The 20167-nt window shown below is 33.0% G+C and overlaps 1 protein-coding gene and 1 long non-coding RNA gene across 2 annotated transcripts; one reads left to right on the top strand and one right to left on the bottom strand.

The window, feature by feature from the left end:
* Window positions 1-8125: 8125 nt before the first annotated feature.
* LOC128033913 (uncharacterized) lies at window positions 8126-8698 on the bottom strand. The gene is made up of 2 exons (XM_052622414.1): window positions 8448-8698; window positions 8126-8306 (listed from the first exon to the last, which is right to left on the bottom strand). Exons 1-2 carry the CDS (start codon window positions 8696-8698, stop codon window positions 8126-8128), a joined length of 432 nt encoding a protein of 143 aa, XP_052478374.1.
* An 8178-nt stretch (window positions 8699-16876) lies between these two features.
* On the top strand, window positions 16877-17717 carry LOC105775879 (uncharacterized). Its single transcript, XR_001127762.2, has 2 exons — window positions 16877-17160; window positions 17260-17717. It is a non-coding gene; the product is annotated as an uncharacterized LOC105775879 (long non-coding RNA).
* Window positions 17718-20167: the final 2450 nt, after the last annotated feature.

Below are 20167 nucleotides of genomic sequence, written 5' to 3' on the forward strand. Positions count from 1 at the left end.
TGAACTCACAGAAGGTTGATCTCGATCTCGTCTAGAAAACCTTGCAGTAGCTTTAGATCGACTACGATCCTCTCTAAATTTCTTTGAGGTCAACTGGAATGATTTACTGAATGTTCTTTTACGGGAATCTCTAGCTTCAAAGTCAGCTTTTTTCTTCTCTTTCCGAGTTCTTCGGTTTTGCATGCTTGTTCAACAAGAACCACAAACTCTTTTATCTCAAGTATGCTAACTAACAATTTAATGTCTTCATTCAGCCCATATTCAGATCATTTACACATTATAGCTTCAGTCGAAACACACTCTCGGGCATATCTGCTAAGTCTCACGAATTCCCGCTCGTATTCAGTTACAGTCATGCGACCCTATTTCAGTTCAAGAAATTCTTTACATTTCTGATGAATGAATCTCTGACTGATATATTTCTTGCGGAATTCAATCTGGAAGAATTCTCAGGTGACCCATTCTTTTGGCACAACCGACACTAAAGTGTTCCACCAATGATAGGCAGAATCGCGTAACAAAGACATGGCCCATTTCAAACACTCGTCGGGCGTACATGACAATTCTTCGAATACACGGATAGTGTTATTGAGCCAAAATTCAGCCCGCTTAGCATCATCATTAACTGTAGCCCTGAATTCTTCGGCCCCGTGTTTTCAAATTTTATCAACAGAAGGCTTAAGTAATCTCAATGGATCACTCACTTAAGGTATAACAGGAATCAAAGATGGATTAATTGGGGGTGGAGGTTGTTGTGCAACCGGATTAGTCTAGATATATTGAGTAAACCAACCATTCATCATTTGGTAAAAAGCTTGTTTAGCCTTTTCCTCCTGATTACTCGAGGTCGGTCTAGAATCTACCGGCTCTGTCCCTTGCACGGGAGTAGCCGCTATACTCTAAACATCATTGGCTACAGCTCGATCGGGATCCATTACAATAGAAAATCACATTTGCAGATGTCAGAAGTCATCACACTATCGCAGCATAAAATATGGCATGTATAGCTAGAATCGACTAAGCTGTAGCTCTGATACCAAATAAATGTAACACCCCTAACCCATATCCGTCACCAGATTAGGTTTACGAGATATTAACAAACATAACACAATTGAATACAATTAAAATAAATGCATAATTCACAAAGTAGTTTATAGAAATAAATATATAATTTACTTCATAAAATACATCATTCGAAAATGCAAAGTCAATCATCATTTTAATCTCAAATACTATAAACACAAAACCAAATTTTATTTATCAATTTTATTTATAATTACCAAAACCTTATATATATAATTTGAAAATTATTATACCTAAATTAATTTACAAAAGTCTTTCATTTTATTACCATGTAACAACGTATTTCATGGCACGTTTTAAACATATATACTATTATATAAATTCAAACTTCTAATCCTATGAGTTTAGCTTCCCAATAGTATAACCGTAATCAAACTCAACTCCAACAATTCAAACTTTTATAGAATTGAACATTCATTTAATCTACTTATAACATGCTAGTAAAATATTTCTAAAATTTCGCATAAATACTTCCATTTATAACTATAATATATATATACCTATATACATAATCATATAAATCTAACTCTAATAAATCAAAACCAAAATATGACTAATTTATCATTCAAACCAAAACCAAATAAAACAACTAATTTAGCCACATTTACAAGGCTTTAATACAGATTTACTAGCAAAATAACAATTTCATCTAGTCTTAGACTATACATGCCATAGACTCAAAAGGAACTTCAACCTAAAATAGCATTATCTATCGATAGTGTAAAATAAGCTTTTCTGACGATCCCCAATCTTGAACCACTTCAAAAAAATCTATAAGTCTAGGAAAATAAACATAAACAAACATAAACAGTAAGCCATTGATAGCTTAGTAGGTTTTTAACAATTAAATTAAAGAATTATAACATTTTACAAGCCAATTTGTTTATATATATATTTAGAAATTCCTTGAATGCTTATAACCAAATATTTATGTTCATCAAGAACATATAACCGAATGTATATATGTTTCCCACAAATATATTTAAACTAATTTATGTTCAAATCAACTCATATGTCCAAATGCATAAATAAACTCATCAAACTCTTATATTCAATGTATATCTTGATCCAAGGTATATATATATATAAAACCGAAAACATATGTACCTATCAAATACTTTTAGCCGTATGCAAATAAGCAACAAAATATAGAACCAAATACTCACAACCATATTTTTATAATTTATTACAATTTATCAATGTGATTATCTAATTCCAATTAAGACATAAATATCACTTATTCAAAATGATTCATCATCATATAGTCTGTTAAGCTTGAAGCTTGAATCAGAACACCGGCATTAAGCCTGCTAGACATTAAGTCTGTAAAGTTTACCGGCATTAAGCCTACTAGACATTAAGTCTGTAAAGTTCACCGGCACTAAGCCTGCTAGACATTAAGTCTGTAAAGTTCACCGGCATTAAGCCTGCTAAACATTAAGTCTATAAAGGTCACCGGCATTAAGCCTGCTAGGCACAGGACCTGAATATCACAATTACGAAACTAATGTCCAATATAACACTTACTAGCATTACACATATTCAAAACATATGTGTATAATTCATGTAACATTATCCACACTTTCAAGAAATTGGCAAACCATAACTGAATCACATCTGTACTTACAATCCATACTTTTAGCTCAACTCAATAATTTTATATATACATTTATATCCATTTGAACCACATTCATCCAAAAATATATAGTTCATACCTTAAATTCATTTGAGGAATTTATACATACATACAACTATGTTTAGCTTCATACATTTTCATGTATATATTTAATGACTTTAATTTAACTCAAAACTATACTTGTATATATATATATAATCGAGACTCACATATACAATATAATATACATACCTTAAATAAATTCCAAAAAAATTATTCAAGTATATACATATATATATTGAGACTTCAAAGATATATTTATAACTCCCATACTTCAAATAAAATCAAGAACCAATATATATGTATACATATATATTCGAACAATATATAAATTCATACATATACCTTTCATACTTTAATTAAATTCAACCTATACTTATTTTTTTTCATCACAACTTATTAAGAATATAAATCATATACATGTATATATGCTGATTTAAAAACATTAAATTGCTAATAGACTTACCTCGGACAATGAAAAATCTAAGTCGGACGATTATTCGACTACTTTGGCCTTTCCCCGATCTAACTTCGATTTCTTTGGTTCTCGATCTAAATATATTCAAAACTAGTTTAATCATTATCACATTCAATTTAGTCCAAAAACACATAAATGGGAAATTTACCATTTTACCCCTGACATTTACACTTTTTGCAATTTAGTCCTTATTGCATAAAACACAAAATACACAAAATTTGCGCACACTATGCTCGGGCCGAATGTTCATATACTTTATACAAATCTACACATTTCTTTTATTTTACATTTTAATCCTTCAAGAATTTATTTTCACAATTTAACCCTATTTACTTAATTTCACCAAAAATTCAGAGATAAAACGTATTAATCTAACACCTAACTTTCATATTTCATCAACTAACATCACAAAGCTGAAGCATTCATCAATGGAACATTTCAAAATCATCAACAATTCACCAAATTAAGACATGGGTTTTGAAGTATTCAAAGCAACGATCTAAAAAACGTAAAAATTATCAAAAACAGAAACAATTTCATACCTTAATCAAGCTTGTAAAGTGTCGAATCCCTAATAAGTTTTAATGGTTTTCTTCTTTGTTCATTTCGACTAAGAAAGATGATGAAAATGGCCATTTTTTATATTTTAACATAACATATATTATTTATTTGTTATTTTACTTATTTAACCTTTATTAATTAATTTAATAAACATATAATATAAGGGCAATGTTGACTATTGCCACTCACTACCTTATTTTTGGTCTTATTGAACCTTTAAACCTCTCATTCAAAGAGACAAAAACAATTAGGTGCTTTTAGATCTAACCCCTAAATTTTCATTTTAAGTAAACCTCTCATTTTACTTAACCGATCATTCAAACGATAAAATTTAAACATAGAAAGTTCACACAATCAAATTCACACATAATAAACACACAAAATAATATTAAAATATTTTTTGACTCGGTTTTGTTGTTCCAAAACCACTATGTCTGATTAGGATCAAAATCAGGATGTTACATTTAGTTTACTGGGCCCTGTTAATTTTGCTATAATCTGGACATGGACTTTTATTATGTAAATGGACTTTTAATTTGGTTTTATTTTTATTGGGTTTTAATTGGGCCTAGGCAAAATGGGATATTATAGCTGGCCCTCTTTGTTTGTTGTCGTGTAACGAGAACGGAGAAAAGACTAAAAAGCCCAATTGTGCCTAGTCTTACCGAGCCTCGACTTCTTTGGTGCTTCTCTTTTTCAAGTAGTCTTGTTCTAACCCACTGCATGTTCAGGGGTATAGAAACTGGTGCTTCAATCCACTCCACTACGACATCAAGGAAATAGGATTTGTAACTTGTAGTTTCTCAACAGAATCTGCTATCTTCGGTCAGCTCCACTGCAACCTCAGGGAGATAAGGCTTATAGCTTCAATTGGTTTCGATGTAACTTCAAGGAAATAAGATCTGATGTGATCTGATCTACCATAACTTCAGAGAGATAAGATCCATCATTTTAATTCGCTCCACTGCAACTTCAGGGAGATAGGATTGGTTTTTTCTATTTGCTGCACTGTAACTTCAAGAAGATAAGATCCGCCATAATTTGTAGCTTCAATCTGTTCCACTGCAATCTTCAAGGAAATAAGATTCGTTTCTTCAGTCTGCTCCTCTGTAACTTCAGGGAGATAAGGCTGGTGGCTTTAATCTGCTTCACTGCAACTTTAGGAAGATAAGCTCCGCCATAATTTGTAGCTTTAATCTGCTCCTTCGCAGCGCCAGGAAATAAGATTCACGACTTTAGTCGCTCCTTCGCAACAGGGAGATAAGGCTGGTGGCTTCAATCTGCTCCACTACAACTTCAGGAAGATAAGATTCACCATAACTTGTAGCTTTAATCTATTCCACTGCAATGCCAGGGAAATAAGATTCGCTATCTTCAGTCTGCTCTGCTGCAATTTTAGGGAGATAAGGCTAGAGGCTTCAATCTGCTTCACTACTGTTTAGGGAGACAGGATCTACAATCTTCAACCTACTCCACTACTGCTTAGGCAGATGGGACTGGTGGCTTAAACCTGCTTCCCTACTACCTTGGAAAGATAAGACGCCGTCTTTGATCTGCTCCACTACTACTTAGGGAGACAGGATCTACAATCTTCAACCTACTCCACTGCAAACTCAGAGAGGCAAGGCTGGTGTTTTCGATATGCTTCACTACCAGTACAGGAAGAAAAGATTTGTTGTTTTCAGTCTGCTTTGTTGCAAACTCAGGGAGGCAAGGTTGGTGTCTTCAATCCGCTTCGCTGCCAATACAGGAAGACAAAATTTGTTATCTTCTGTCTGCTTCGCTGCAAACTCAGGGAGGTCAGGCTGGTATCTTCGATCTGCTTCGCTTCCAGTACAGGAAGACAAGATCGGTTATCTTCAGTCTGCTCCGCTGCAAACTCAGGGAGGTCAAGCTGGTGTATTCGATCTACTTCGCTGCCAGTATAGGAAGACAAGATCTGCTATCTTCTTCAATCCATTCCATTGCAACTTCAGTGGTATAGGATTTGTGGTTTCATCGATCTATTCTAGGGAACATGACCTATATAATTCATTTCATTGGCCTATTTATGCTTAGTGATTAGGATGTTATGATCAGAATGAATCAAAATCTCCTAACTAAATGCGTATGCATGAATGTAAAATGTCATGAAAATGATCCCTTAATGTTTGAGATGTTATTGCTCGTTATTCATTAAGGCTTTATTACCAGCACGTCAGAAAGTCATCTTGTTCGGCTAGTAACACTCATATCTTACTTCACCGGATTGCCCCCACTATAATCTTCAAGGTTTAATCCACTGTAATCTCGGGACATAAAATTTGAACCATCCTCCTCCCACTGTAATTTAAGAGCATAAGATCTGGCTCTTTCTCAATCCTCTCTTGCTGTAATTCAAAGATGCAGGGTGTGAATCTCTTTGACCTTACACCATTCCCAAGGTGTCGTATCAAATGTTTATGCACAATTGTAAAATTTTATTTTTCGAGAAAACCTCTTCTTATCACTCGGTGATCGTTGCTTGCTTGTTCATTGAAGCTTTATCACCAACATGATAACTTGTCGTTTTGTTCAATCAATATTTTGACAACAAAATTTGAATGGATAGTCTTGATTAACATTTAATCCATTCTCAAAAAAAACGGTTAACAAGTTACTCTTGAACGATTTAAACAGTCAAAAAATTACTAAAATTAAAGCATGCATCTCATACAATTGCATCACCCAAGTATTTAAACCTGAGTTCGTATCACACAAGTGGCTCTGATACCATTGTTGGAACACCAGCACCCCTACGGCACAGTGGAAAAATAAAACACATCCTAACCATAAATCCATGTGTGAGGAACTAATCGGGGTGAAAAAGGGTTTTGAAATTACCAAATGGTGATTCTGAGTAGACATCGATGCCTCGACAATGAGTAATCTAATCTACTATTGAACCAAGCCGTAATTCTTGATAACTCCGACCTCTACGTAATCCACCCAGTTAACTGAATCCCCAAATAGTTTTGGAGAAGACTTTGCTGTGACGGCCGCTAGACTCACCAAGCAAAGAAAAATGGGATTTTATATCTTATTATTTTTTAGGGTTTCTCAAAATTAAATAAATATAATAATGTTTAAAAAAACCAAAAATTATAATTACATTAATTATAATAAAGATTTTGGTAAACTATATTTATTTATATACGAACCAAAATCATATTCTCATTATATGTACAACAACCTTGTACATATAATGTGTTCGATATTTGATTACCCAATTAAATTAATTCTATAATTAATTTAATTCATGCGACAACCAAACACAATACAAATTATGTTTTATTCCGTTAATTTCAACTATAAGGTGTGACCCTGTAGGTTCTTATAACATTAGCAGTAATGTTAGAACGATTCCAATGTTACAAATAATGAGTGGCACCTAGCAATGCATCATTGCTACCTAAGTCACAAGAAATCATGATTCGACATAACCTTTTTATGATTAATCTTTTCATGCACTAATCCTTAAGTCCTTTATCTCTGGATTCAACACAAGTCATGGAATAGTCACACTTGTATAGTCCATTCCATGTTCCTTGATATCTTAAGTAGACTATGATATACAAATAAATATGACATCTCATATCAGTTTATTTGAGCACTGTCATGCATTTCTAGTCTCATTCAATCAAGTGGCCTAAGATATTACTCCCATTATGTAGGAGGGACTTATCCTATATTGATCAACCATATCCCTATACATAGATTGTGGTATATCCAACATCAGCCTTTATAGAACAACCAGTTATGGTGTACGTTTGACTGTATCAAGTTATACAACTCACGATTTTTGGATTATGATGATCTCAAGTCTGAGGATCATATACATATTAATCACCATGAGTAATGCCGTGCAATTACATAATAATCTAATAAACATACTCATAATGGGTCAGTCCAATATGTTGTTCTCTAACAACCATATTCATGCATCGATTCTGACACTCCATATCAATGACAACTCTTTATCATCAATCAACTACATGTTAGTCTTAATGCATTATCGTTGTCCTATCCAACAATAATCTTGACTAATGACTTTTTAAGAATAATCATATTATTCTCCGGACATTATTATAAAACAATTTATTTATACACGCAGAAAAGAAACTGAAACAATAATGGTAACACCTTATATTAATAAGCATGATAAATCAAGCAAGTTATTACAACCATCTCATGATTCATCTTTGGGCATACTCTAACAGTTACAACTCCGCCTAAAAGAAATTTTGGCCTCAAAATTTACTTGATTCGAACAACTATGGGTATCATTGTCGAATCGAGTCCCCATATTCCTATGTGGCATTGTTTATACCATGATTCTGCAACAAGACCTTAACTAATGAAATAGTCTTCTTTCTCAAGACATTAACCTTTTGATCCAAAATCTGAATTGGTTCTTCCTCGAACGTCAAATCTGCCCTCACCTCAATCTCTTCAATGGGCACAATGTGAGATGGATCAAAATGATACCGTCTAAACATAGAGACGTGAAAAACATCATGTATATGGTCTAACTACAGAGGTAACTCTCACTGATAGGCGATTGACCCCACCCATTTCAAAACCCAATAAGGCCCAACGAATCTAGGGCTCAACTTGACTTTATGACCAAACCGGAGAACTTTCTTCCACGAAGATACTTTAATGAAAATTTGATTTCGTGCAACAAACATTATGTCTTTCCTCTTTAGGTCTGCATAAGACTTCTGTCTATCAGATGCTGCCTTAAGGCAATCCCGAATCAGTCTAACCTTATCTTCAGTCTTAAAAACCAAATCTAACCCCATAATCCTCCTCTCACCCAACTCAGCCCAACACAGAAGAGTGCAACACTTATGACCATAGAAAGCCTCATACGGTGTCATTTGAATATTGGGCTAAAACTTATTATTATAAAAAAATCAGTCAGTGGCAGAAACTCCTCCCAACTACCATGGAAATCGGTAACATTACTCTGTAGCATATCCTCCAATACCTAAATCACCCTCTCTGACTTTCCATCAGTCTATGGATGGAACACTGCACTAAAGTTTATTCGAGTACCCAAAGCCTCATACAGTTTCTTCCAAAGTTGAGATATAAATCATGAGTTTCGATCTAAGATAATCATAGGAACCCCATGAAGTCTTACTATCTCAGAGATATACAACTTCGAGAACTTTTGTAGAGAATAATCAAAGAGTAGACCTGGTCAATCGATCTACGATGACCTAAATAGAATCCTTCTTAGTAGGTGTTAAGGGTAACCCATTAACGAAGTTTGTAGTTATCTATTCCTATTTCTACAATGGAACCTTAATGGGTTGAAGCAAACCTGAAGGTAGTTGGTGCTCAGCCTCAATTGATGGTACCCAGAACAAAGATCAATCTTGGAAAAAACTGATGCCCCATGGAATTGATCAAACAAATCATCAATCCTCAAAAGTGTGTACTTATTCTTTACCTAAACTTATTCAATTATTAATAATCCACACACATTCTCATTGTGCCATCTTTCTTCTTTACAAAGAGCACTGGTGCTCCCCATGGAGACACACTGGGTTTGATAAACCCTCTACCAAGAAGTTCTAAAAATTGAGCTTTTAATTCCATCAGCTCTTTCGGTGCCATGCGGTAGAGAATAATGGACGCTGGAGTTGTCCCAAGTAGTACCACACTTTCAGTTCCCAAGAAATACTCTTACCAGGAATTCCCAGATTAATAGAAATAGAACTAGCTATATATGAATGTGTCGAGCCAATATCAATCAATGCGAAATAAAGAAGAGAATGGATAGAAAACATATCGGCTATCACATTAGCTTGAATCTCTGTCCTCACGGTGCCTAGCCGCATACACTAATGCAGGTTGTCTAGCCTCAATTTGATTATCACCTCTGCCTGGTGCCCTTTCTCCACGACTCAAATCTTTACCACCCCTAGCCTGACCACATCCCCTAGGTGGTCACTGTACTACCCTCTATAGCTAAATCAAACCCTGAACTAGAGCTTGCATATGATCTACTTTATATGGACAATCCCAAATACGGTGCTCCATACACACGCACCGAAGATAAGCTCCCAACCTGCTCCAACACGTATCCGAATGGCTTCTTCCATAATCCTTAAAATCAGAATACCAACAGTACCCGCAATTGCCTCAAGCTGCTAAGGCCTATCAAACTTGGCCTGTTTCTTGGGCTGGTGAACTAAACTAAAATGACACTCATCCCTCTTGTTCTTATTTCGACCTCTTTCGTGATCCCTCATTTCGTGCTTCACGCACTTAATCTTCTTGGTAATCTTTATCTTCTCTATTAATGTTTTGAAAACTCGTTCTTACAGCGGAGCTACCAGCACCTTAATATCATAACTCAGCCTATCCTCATATCAGAAACTCTTATCATAGTCTACCACTACCAAACTCTAAGCATACCTGCTCAGGAATTTGGCCTTATACTCGGTCATAGATCTCTTGCCTTGAGTCAGCCCAATGAAGTCAAGCCTACGGGCCTCAATATATCTTGCTCCCACATACTTTTTCTGGAAGGCGCTTTAAAAGAAAACCCAAGTCTCTCGTTCAGGCTGGGTACCTCGCTCAACAGATTGCCACCACTAGTATGCCTCATCGCGAAGAAAAGGCACCGCGCCCTTTAGTTTCTACTCATGGGTGCAGTGTAAGTTGTTTATATCCTCTTGGCGGCACCCAACCAATACTCAGCCACAGTTGGGGTGACCCCAGCGTCACCTCCAAACAACTTTTCCTCATTCAACCGAAGTCATTTAGTTACTAACCCCCCGCTCCCAGATCCAACTTAGGCCCTAACAACCCTCTAAAGTACCTTCAACATAGCTTGGGAGAGTGCGTCGTCCCCTACAATATGAGTTTAGGACTTAGCCTAAGTAGTAGGTGTCCCAATAGTTTCACTAGTCTCTAAATTGGGCATGCTGTTGTACGAGATGGCTTAGCTCGAGCCCCTCTACGATGTCCACCACGCCCACAAGTACCATGTCCATGAGTTCCTTGCATGCTCATTATGCTTAATTATCTACAATTCAGAGTTTTAGGCATTAGCTTAGGTTCATTATTAAAAACCCTAAGTCTTAATTATCGTAATCTCTTTTCTAAAGCAAAGGAGTTTCTACTGTACAGTCTCTATAGTTTTCATTTAACTACAGTGACTAAAATACTTGCTTGAATCGATGTTAGAGACTTAGATTCACTTTTTGCAAACACAATTATCAAAATTAATCAAAAATATAAATTGTTTAAAACACTTTTTAAAAAAAATTTGAACCCAAAAATCACATCCAGAGTTTTGAACCTAGGATCTGATACCACCAAATGTAACACCTCACACCCAACCTGGACGTTGTCGCCAAATTTGGAGAAGTTACACTAATTCATTTGAAAACCTAGAAAATCCCAAAAATCTAATTTAAAAACATAAGGTAAAACAGTGTTAACTTTGATAATTTTTTTTCCAATTTTAAGGTAAAATCCTCGTTAAAATCATTTATATTATTATTTTGGAAAACCATTTAAGTTATCGTTTCAGTTTGCAGTAGAATTTCTTTAAGTTATAAAACTTTGAAATTTGTGTTTTGATTTGTACCCCAATAATGTTGCAGTTTGAAATATATTTTCGTTTTAAGTACCGTAAAACAATCCAAAATTGAGAAATAAACTCCAAAACCATTTACAGCCCAAAAGTCTCGAACAGTCCAAATTTAACAAAAAGTCATTAATTTAACCATTTTTACCAAAAACAAATTTTGAGGTCCCACGCCCTATCTGATCCTAGGTTTACTAATTACATGGGAAGAAAACAAGCAAAAGGGTTAGCTACGAGCTCAGTGTATAACTCAACCCAACAAATAGATCAAACAGAGATACAGAATCAAATTCAGCTACAGATGTAGTTTCAGAAACAGATGCAAATTTGATATACATGTATGCATCTTCAGAAACATATATAGATCCGACCTCCATCCGTTACAAACCATCTCCGTCCATCCCTACACACCGGTTAGGATAATTAATACGCATCCAACCCCACACACCTATAAGTGAGCGTATGTCACTTTTTAGAACAATGCAATCAAGTTTTCAGATATAATGCGGTAAACCGCTAGATTTAGATATATGTGGTCAAGCCACCAGACAGATATATGTGGTTTTAACCACCAGATAAGGCAGATTGTTAAACTGCCAATACTTCATCCATCAATTCATATTCCTACCCCAATGCTCATGTAGATACTAACATATAACAAATGCGCGTATGTCATGCATGTTTTTCATGTAAGAACATGCTATCAAAATAATCAGAATACAAAACATATACAAATTTCACATTTTTGTCATGCTAGGAAATGATACACATGCTTTATCCATTTCTCACGCAGTAGCCAGAATATCAGGTTTCATGTTTTTAAGTCATATTTATAACTTTAGTTTGCAAAAAAAATTAATGCCCTAAGGAAAATTTTCAAAAAATGGGCCCACACAAGAACATTTCCTAATTGGTCCAGCCCGTGTGGAGTCGACAGTCCACTTTTTGACATCGTCTCGTTTTCTATTTTTTAGGTTTTTCGTTACACACCTGATCATTTTTCAATTCCCACACCACAATCAAAATTTCAGTACTTAAAGTGATAACAAAAACATGAGAATTGATAGTAATAAACTAAAATTTTGAGTCTCTAACTCAGTCACAAACATCAACAACACAATCCTAATACCGGTATTTGACACTAAACTTCAAACTAGTCACTTACCTCTAGAAAATAGCAGCCTAAACAATGCCTAGGTTGCTGGAGAGATGTCGTATGCCTCACATCCTTCTCCTAATAGAAATTCAAAGTAAAAAGCAAAAAGAAGAAACGTGAAAACAAAAGAACAGGGGAAAAACTTGGAACGGCAATGTGGAAGAGGAGTAGAAAAGTGATGGTAGTTTTGGGAAAGAAGGAAGAAATGTGAGAAGGATGGGAGAGATTTTGGGAAAAAATTTAGAAATTTTAAAAAAAAGAATTTTAAAACTACCCACTTTCCTTACAAATCTGGACTCTATCCTTATTAGATTCTCTCAGAATTCAAATTCCACCCAAACACTACCACATGGACAACACAAGCACAAAAGTAGAAAAAATATTCTCGTTTGCACACATACAGATTCAAATACAAGACCAAAAGGTAAGCTGAAGCCTTACTACTAAACCAGCAAGCTCATTCTAACATCAGTTGAGCGAAAATAATATATAACTCTAATATCCAAAATCAAGGGTTGGGCAAAAATTAACAAAATTTAAAGGGACAAGGATTTGAACATAGGATCTCAAGCACATTCCCAAAACTCTTAACCACTGAACCAAATTAATCACTTTAACAATTTTTAACTATTCAAAAAATAACATTTTAGGGTGTTACAACTCATTTCTCTCACTTTATCATTTCTATCATTTTTTTGCATTTTATTCAACATGCAATTCATTTTTTGGTTTCAACGAGCTAGGGGAGGGATCGATTAGACATATTTAATTAGGGCTTAAATGATTTATAATTAAGTTCCAACTTCTTGCCTATTAATCATAAACTCATTTAATCATGAATTCATTCCACTATAGTATCGTGAATAAGCTCTTCCTTATAACATATCATTATGAAAGCCACTTAATTAGTGCTCATCCAATGACCTTATTATAAGTGTGTTACCCTCATCGAATATCCTTAATCTCTTTGGGATAAATTCTCTCTCCCAATATAATCATATTTTATCTCATGGTAGCCATTATATTTTCATTCATGAAAAGTCAACTACTATCAAATAATAATTAAGTCATTCATCACAAGAACAAACGACTCGTGGTCACGCTCTATCATGTAATTCCAATGGGAGGATATCATTTATCCATGTCCTAGGCTATGAAATCCACTATTCTTAATGATGTTACATACTACAGAAGTCGCATACCCAACGCACCATCTTTTGATTTATTATCTATTCAAACTCAGGCTTTTACTTACATCAAAGTATACATGTCACACATACATAGTCCATCATCTACTCAAGATTAAAGTATGCCACATTATGAACATCACAAGTGAATAGATCCATAAACGGGTTCAGGATCTATTCTACTTGGGTCCTATACGATGTACTGCCAATCTAGCCAGTCACATCTTTGTCTGTATCTTCTAGGGGTCATCCACTTTGATGCACAATACAAAGCACCTCCTCTATTTGACTTGATAGACGGCATATTAGTCTTTGAATCGATTTTCTCATTTCTGATTAAACTAAGGACATCTTTTAGTTCATCTACTAATACAATCTGTCTTTTCGTATTATGATCTGATACGTAATACCGTTTAGTATTAGTTAAACATTAGATAACTAATGAGTTAATATTTACTTCCTTTTTACTTTTCATGCAAAAACCATTGAGGACAATATATAAAGGGTATTAATGTAATTCATGAATAATTTTATTAAACCAATTTGTTCGAAAATATTACAAGTTTACATAGACAAAAATACTACACTTAGGGCACTGGATCTAACATAAACCCTACACCGAAATAGTATTTGTGCTTTGTGTGAGATAGATTTAGTCGATCCTAGCTTTCATCTAAACAACCTTATCTGTTATCCTCATACCACGAATTCCATCGAGTGTGGACTCGAGCAACACTAACCAAAACACAAGAAAGAAAATGATTTACTTACTTCCAATAGGAAAGTAAGTTCTCTCTATAAAAATCGGTAACTACTTTCTGGTAGAATAACGATATTTCAATAATTTATGACTTGTCTTTTAAAATCAGTTAGTGTTCTCTATTATAGGGAAAGGTACAAGAATCCTAGTTAAACAAGCACTTGATAAATGATACTATTCAAATAGAAAATACACTCCCACTCTAACTAGAGTAGGAAGGGGTGACACACCCTTGATAATATTACTAGGGTTGTCGACAATTGTGTTCACACAAGGGCTAAGTTGGGCCTCTCATGTCTTAGGTTCAATTATATATGCATCATTGACTTTTGACCAAACACTTTATAATTTAAATCAATCCAATATTTATTTTTTACCAAAATAAATATTATTTATTCAATTAATTTAATTAACTAAATTGAATTATCTATTAAATCATTTTCTTAATCCAATTCTAATTTCATTAATTTCATGACAACTTTATCGTAAAAGAACCAATAAGGAAATATATTTAATTTCCTTATTCAACTAATTCATAATGAGTTATTTATTTAATTTAATTTACAAACTTTAATTATTTGATTATAATTTATTAAATAATAATTTAAAAACCCTTAAATTAATTCTCAAGTGATTTTTGTACTTAGCGAGAAAAAACATTCACTATTGATGCAATCTATTTCTCATAATTCATTGTTTTCATTCATTTCTATTCATTTGGTTCTACATGCAATTCATTTTTGGTTTCAACGAGCTAGCGAAGGGACTGGTTGGACATATATAATAAGGGCTCCAACAATTTATAATTAAGTTCTAGCTTTTGACATATTAATTATAAACTTATTTAGTCACAAAGTATTCCACTATAATATCGTGACTGAGCTCTCCCTTATTATATATCATTACGAAAGCAACTTAATAAGTGCCCGCCCAACGACCATGTCATAAGTGTGTTACCTCATAGGATATCCTTAATCTCTTTGAGATAAATTCATTCTCCCAATGTGATCTTATTTTATCTCACGGTAACCGTTGCATCTTCCTTCATGAAAAGTCAATTACTATCAAATAGGAATTAAATAATTTATCACAAAAACAAATGAGATATGACCATGTTTACTTTTCATCTATCATGTAATATCGATGAGATGATATCATTTACCCTTTAGTTGGGCTATGAATTTCACTATTGAGGAATGATGCTACATACTACAAAAATAGTATACCCAACGTACCAGCTTTAAGTTCCTTATCTATTTGAACTCAGACTTTCACTTACATCAAAGTATACAAGTCACACATACATAGTTCATCATCTACTCAAGATGAAGATATGTCACACTATGAATGTCACAAGTGAATATATTTATTAACGGATTTAGGATCTATTCTACTTGGATCTTATCCGATCTACTATTAATCCAGTCAGTCACATCTATATCTCTATTTTCTGGGAGTCATTTGGTATATTGCCCAAGACAAAGCATCTTCACAATTGGACTTGATAGACGACACATTAATCTTTCAATCAGTTTACTTATTTTCTATTAGACTAAGGCCATGTAGATTATCTACTAATATTAGTTGTCTTCCGTATTACGATCTGACTACGTAATACCACTCAGTATTAATTAAATGTTAGATAATCAATGAGCTAATATTTGTTTCCATTTTACTTTTCATGCAAAATTAGTTAAAAACAATATACAAAAAAATATTAATGTAATTAATGAATATTTTATTAAACTAATTTATTTCAAAATACAAATTTACAAAAAAAAAACTAGATTAACGACAACAGATTTATCATTTATAGGCCATGAATCGTTGGCTTTGTGGCTGTCTTCAAAAAAAAAAAAAACATAATTTTTCATTTTCAAAACTGCACTGGAAAGGCACAACTCTTTAGCCAAATAATTCAAATTATTTTAAACACCATTTAAAATCAGCCGTTAGATGCCGCTTGATTTCAACGGCCAAAATTTATAACGGTTCTAGATATATTCTGAACCATTTCCACCCTTTCATATATAAAGGTTAGTATTTGATATGTTAATAATATATTTTTATTTTATTTAAAAATTATTACTTTTAAAAATATTTAATTTTATTTTATAGGACAATTGTCAATTCATTCATATTATTTGTAGAGTCTAGGAACACTATCTACAGTGCACCAAACTTTTCCTATACATAAATATATATAAAATAAAAATTAGTATTTGATAGATTGATAATATAATTTTTATTTCATTAAGCTTTTAGAGTGCAAATTGTTTGTAGAAGGAAATTCCAAATTAATTTAATTGATATCTACTATATGTCAAAACTTGCAGGCAGATTAATCGCTATGAATTTTCAAAGCAAAAACAAGGCCCACAAGCTTCCAGAGGGAATTGTAGAAAAACCCAAAAAAATATCTTATAGAGTAGGCACTAAGCGTTATATATAACCCTTTCTCCCCTTTAAAACAATCACTAGTTAACCCTATCATAATTCATATCAAAGAAGCCATCGGCTTCAACCCAACATGGCGTGTAAGATGATCCCTGTGCTGCCAATACTTGTTCTACTGTTATCATTTTCACTATTCTTGCCTCCATCTTTAACCACAGGCAGTCACTTAATTGGTAAGTCCAGCTACAACCTTGTTAATTACTTATATATACACATATCTATTTGGTTTACTTTTCAGTGTTTTGTTTTTATTGCTGGAGTTAATACTGTAGGAAACAAGGTGAAGCAAGAGAGTCGGAGAAATCTGATAGGTGTAAACCCAGGACCAGGTGGTCATGGACCAAGTGGTTATGTACCCCGAGGTCCTGATCGCTGCTGCTGATAATAGCGAGAGGGAAAACTTTACTCAGGCTCATTATTAATGCTCGGTACTCAGTAGGTTGTATTTGTGTCATATTTCTACTGTTGTATTTGACGAGAAGGGATTAAATGAAATTGTGATTTCACGTCATTCTTATCTCTTTCTAATAGAATAATGACAAATCAGATTTTTTCTCCTAATTTTTAGCATTTTTAGTTGGATTTGATTTTTTTTCAAGAGGAAAAATTAAGCTGAAAATTTGGAGGAAAATCCAATTTATCATTCTCCTATTGAAATAAGAATGACACGGAATCATAGTTTTATACAATTCATTCTCTGTATTTCATATCAAAATCTTCTTCCTATATATTTTTCCTTTTGTGTTACATATTTCACATTTACAGTTAATAATGATATTTTATCAATTAAAACTAAAATGGTATTATGAGAGAGATCCATTTATATCAATGTAAAACTATCATGATTTTACACTATTTCATAATTTTTCTATTATTGTTAATTTAACAATTTAACAGTTAAATTTATCAATATAATTGTATTTATCATGCATGTAATTTTTTAATTGATTCGATATCCATATTACATCGCTCTAAAATATTTTTATATTAATATATATTTAAGGGTTAGAAAACCTTTTAACTAAAAATAATAAAATAATTTTTACTCCAAACATAACATATATGATCTACATGAATAGAAAATGAAATATGATGATTTAATTATTAAAATATTAATAATTTTTAACTTACAAAAGTCACATTTCTCTAAACAAACAAAGATTTAGAAAAGTCAGTTTGAATCGGGTGAATAGATGAGTTTAACTTAACCAATGGTTTATTAAGTTTCACCTAACCTCATATTCAATAAAGAAAAAAATAAAAGAGTTCACCTAACCCTTAGATCCAAAGTTATTCTCATAAATTTCAACTGTCTACTTTATATCCATTTTCCTTATTAACTTAAAAATGTTAGGTTTGAAAGGGACAAATGTAAAATGAAATAAATAAAGGGTGCCTTATAAATTTGCTTCTCCTCTCTTGTAGTAGTTGGTTGTTGTTATTATTATTATTATTATTATTATTATTATTATTATTATTATTATTATTATTAAAGAGTTTGAATCTATTGAGGCAAGATATGAAGATAGAAGTTGAGTAGCATTTGGAAGTGTTTACTGTAGACTGTCACTACGAAAATTAATTCTTTATTATATTTGGGTTGACAATTTAATGAAGAAAATTTTTAGACATGCTAATGTGTTGTTATATTAAATACACTATGAAAACCAATACTTGGCTTTTGGAGATTGTATTGGATACAATTGAATCAATTCAACCCTTAGAATGTGAATATTTGATCGAGATTACATTGCTGATTTCGGAGAGCATATCTTCGATTGATTGTGCTTTGATTATTGATGCTGTAATAGCTTTTTTCAAAGAGTTACTTTGTATTCACTTGGACTTTATGTTAGCAAGCCAAAGTTTATATATATATTAGGCTTGTCTGGGTTATGTAAGAAAGCTTATTGAGAAAACTTTAAACTATTCATTAAGAAACTATTTTTGTGAGAGAGTGCAAACTATATTATAAAAATTGTTGAGTGTTTACTATTCAAGTTCTCAGGGGGAAGATTTAAAGGTTAGTGTTCTTGTATTTAAGTAAGAAATTGAGATATCTATACTTGGGGAGTGATAAAGTGTGATTCAGTTGTTGTATTTGTGATTAAATATAGTGAAATTACTAATAGAGTTAGGTTTCGCAGACGTAGGGAAACCAAACTACGTAAACAAATCATTGCTGTTATTTAATTTTTGTTAGCATAGTTTTTGCAGTGCCAAACCATAGTAGCCACTATAGTTAAACACTTTCGTTTACAATTTTCATATTAAGCAAACAACAACTGTAGGTAACAACCATTGGTATCAAAATAAAACTTAATAAATTTAATGTTGAATCTTGGTGGTGTTGTTTGTTGACAAAGAAAGATTCTTCAATTACCCGTCCCTTTATGTTTGAATATGGTAATTATCCCTATAGAAAGGCTAGGATAAAAACCTACATTATATCTATTAATGAAAGGGCATGACGTTCTCTACCCACTAGCAAACTCCTACTATCACTAATACTAGAAAGGTTCCTAAACCTAATTTCACTTTCTCTTGCAAAGTCGACATGTCATTTTTCTTCCAAATGGCCTATATCCCTATAAGTTTATATCGTTGATAAAAAAAATAAGCAAAGTATGTGTACACTATAAATTTTTACAATTTTAAGTGTTAATCCTGAAATTCAGTGTGTGTATAAAAAATTCCACACTTATATAATCGATATCTACCATATGTCAATCACTGTAGCCATAGTCACTATGAATTTTCAAAGAGTGGAGAAAAAAAAACAACGCTGATCGATTAGCTTTGTTGAAAAACACAAATGGGATAAAATTTTGTGCTTTATGATTGGTCTATGGGACCCAAAATATCTGATACTGTAAGCACTAAGCAATTATATTGTTGATAATACTCTAAAATGACATACTTTTATGTGTTAATTGCATATATATTTTGAGTATGATCTTACTAATTTTGGCTTTTTTATGGGTTTTTATCTTGTAGGGACTAAATTGAAGGAAAAAGAAAGTTTGGGGGTAAAAAGCGTGAATTTAAAGACAAAATGGGTCAGCATGTAAAATAGGGAAGAAATGGTGTTGAAAATACAAAGTGCAAAAGACTTGGGGAAAAATTCAAAGAAGTGATTTATGAACAGAAGACTCTATTTAAATTAGAATTTTAACTTTA

Source organism: Gossypium raimondii, chromosome 10 (genome assembly GCF_025698545.1).
Source record: "Gossypium raimondii isolate GPD5lz chromosome 10, ASM2569854v1, whole genome shotgun sequence".
NCBI lineage: Eukaryota > Viridiplantae > Streptophyta > Magnoliopsida > Malvales > Malvaceae > Gossypium > Gossypium raimondii.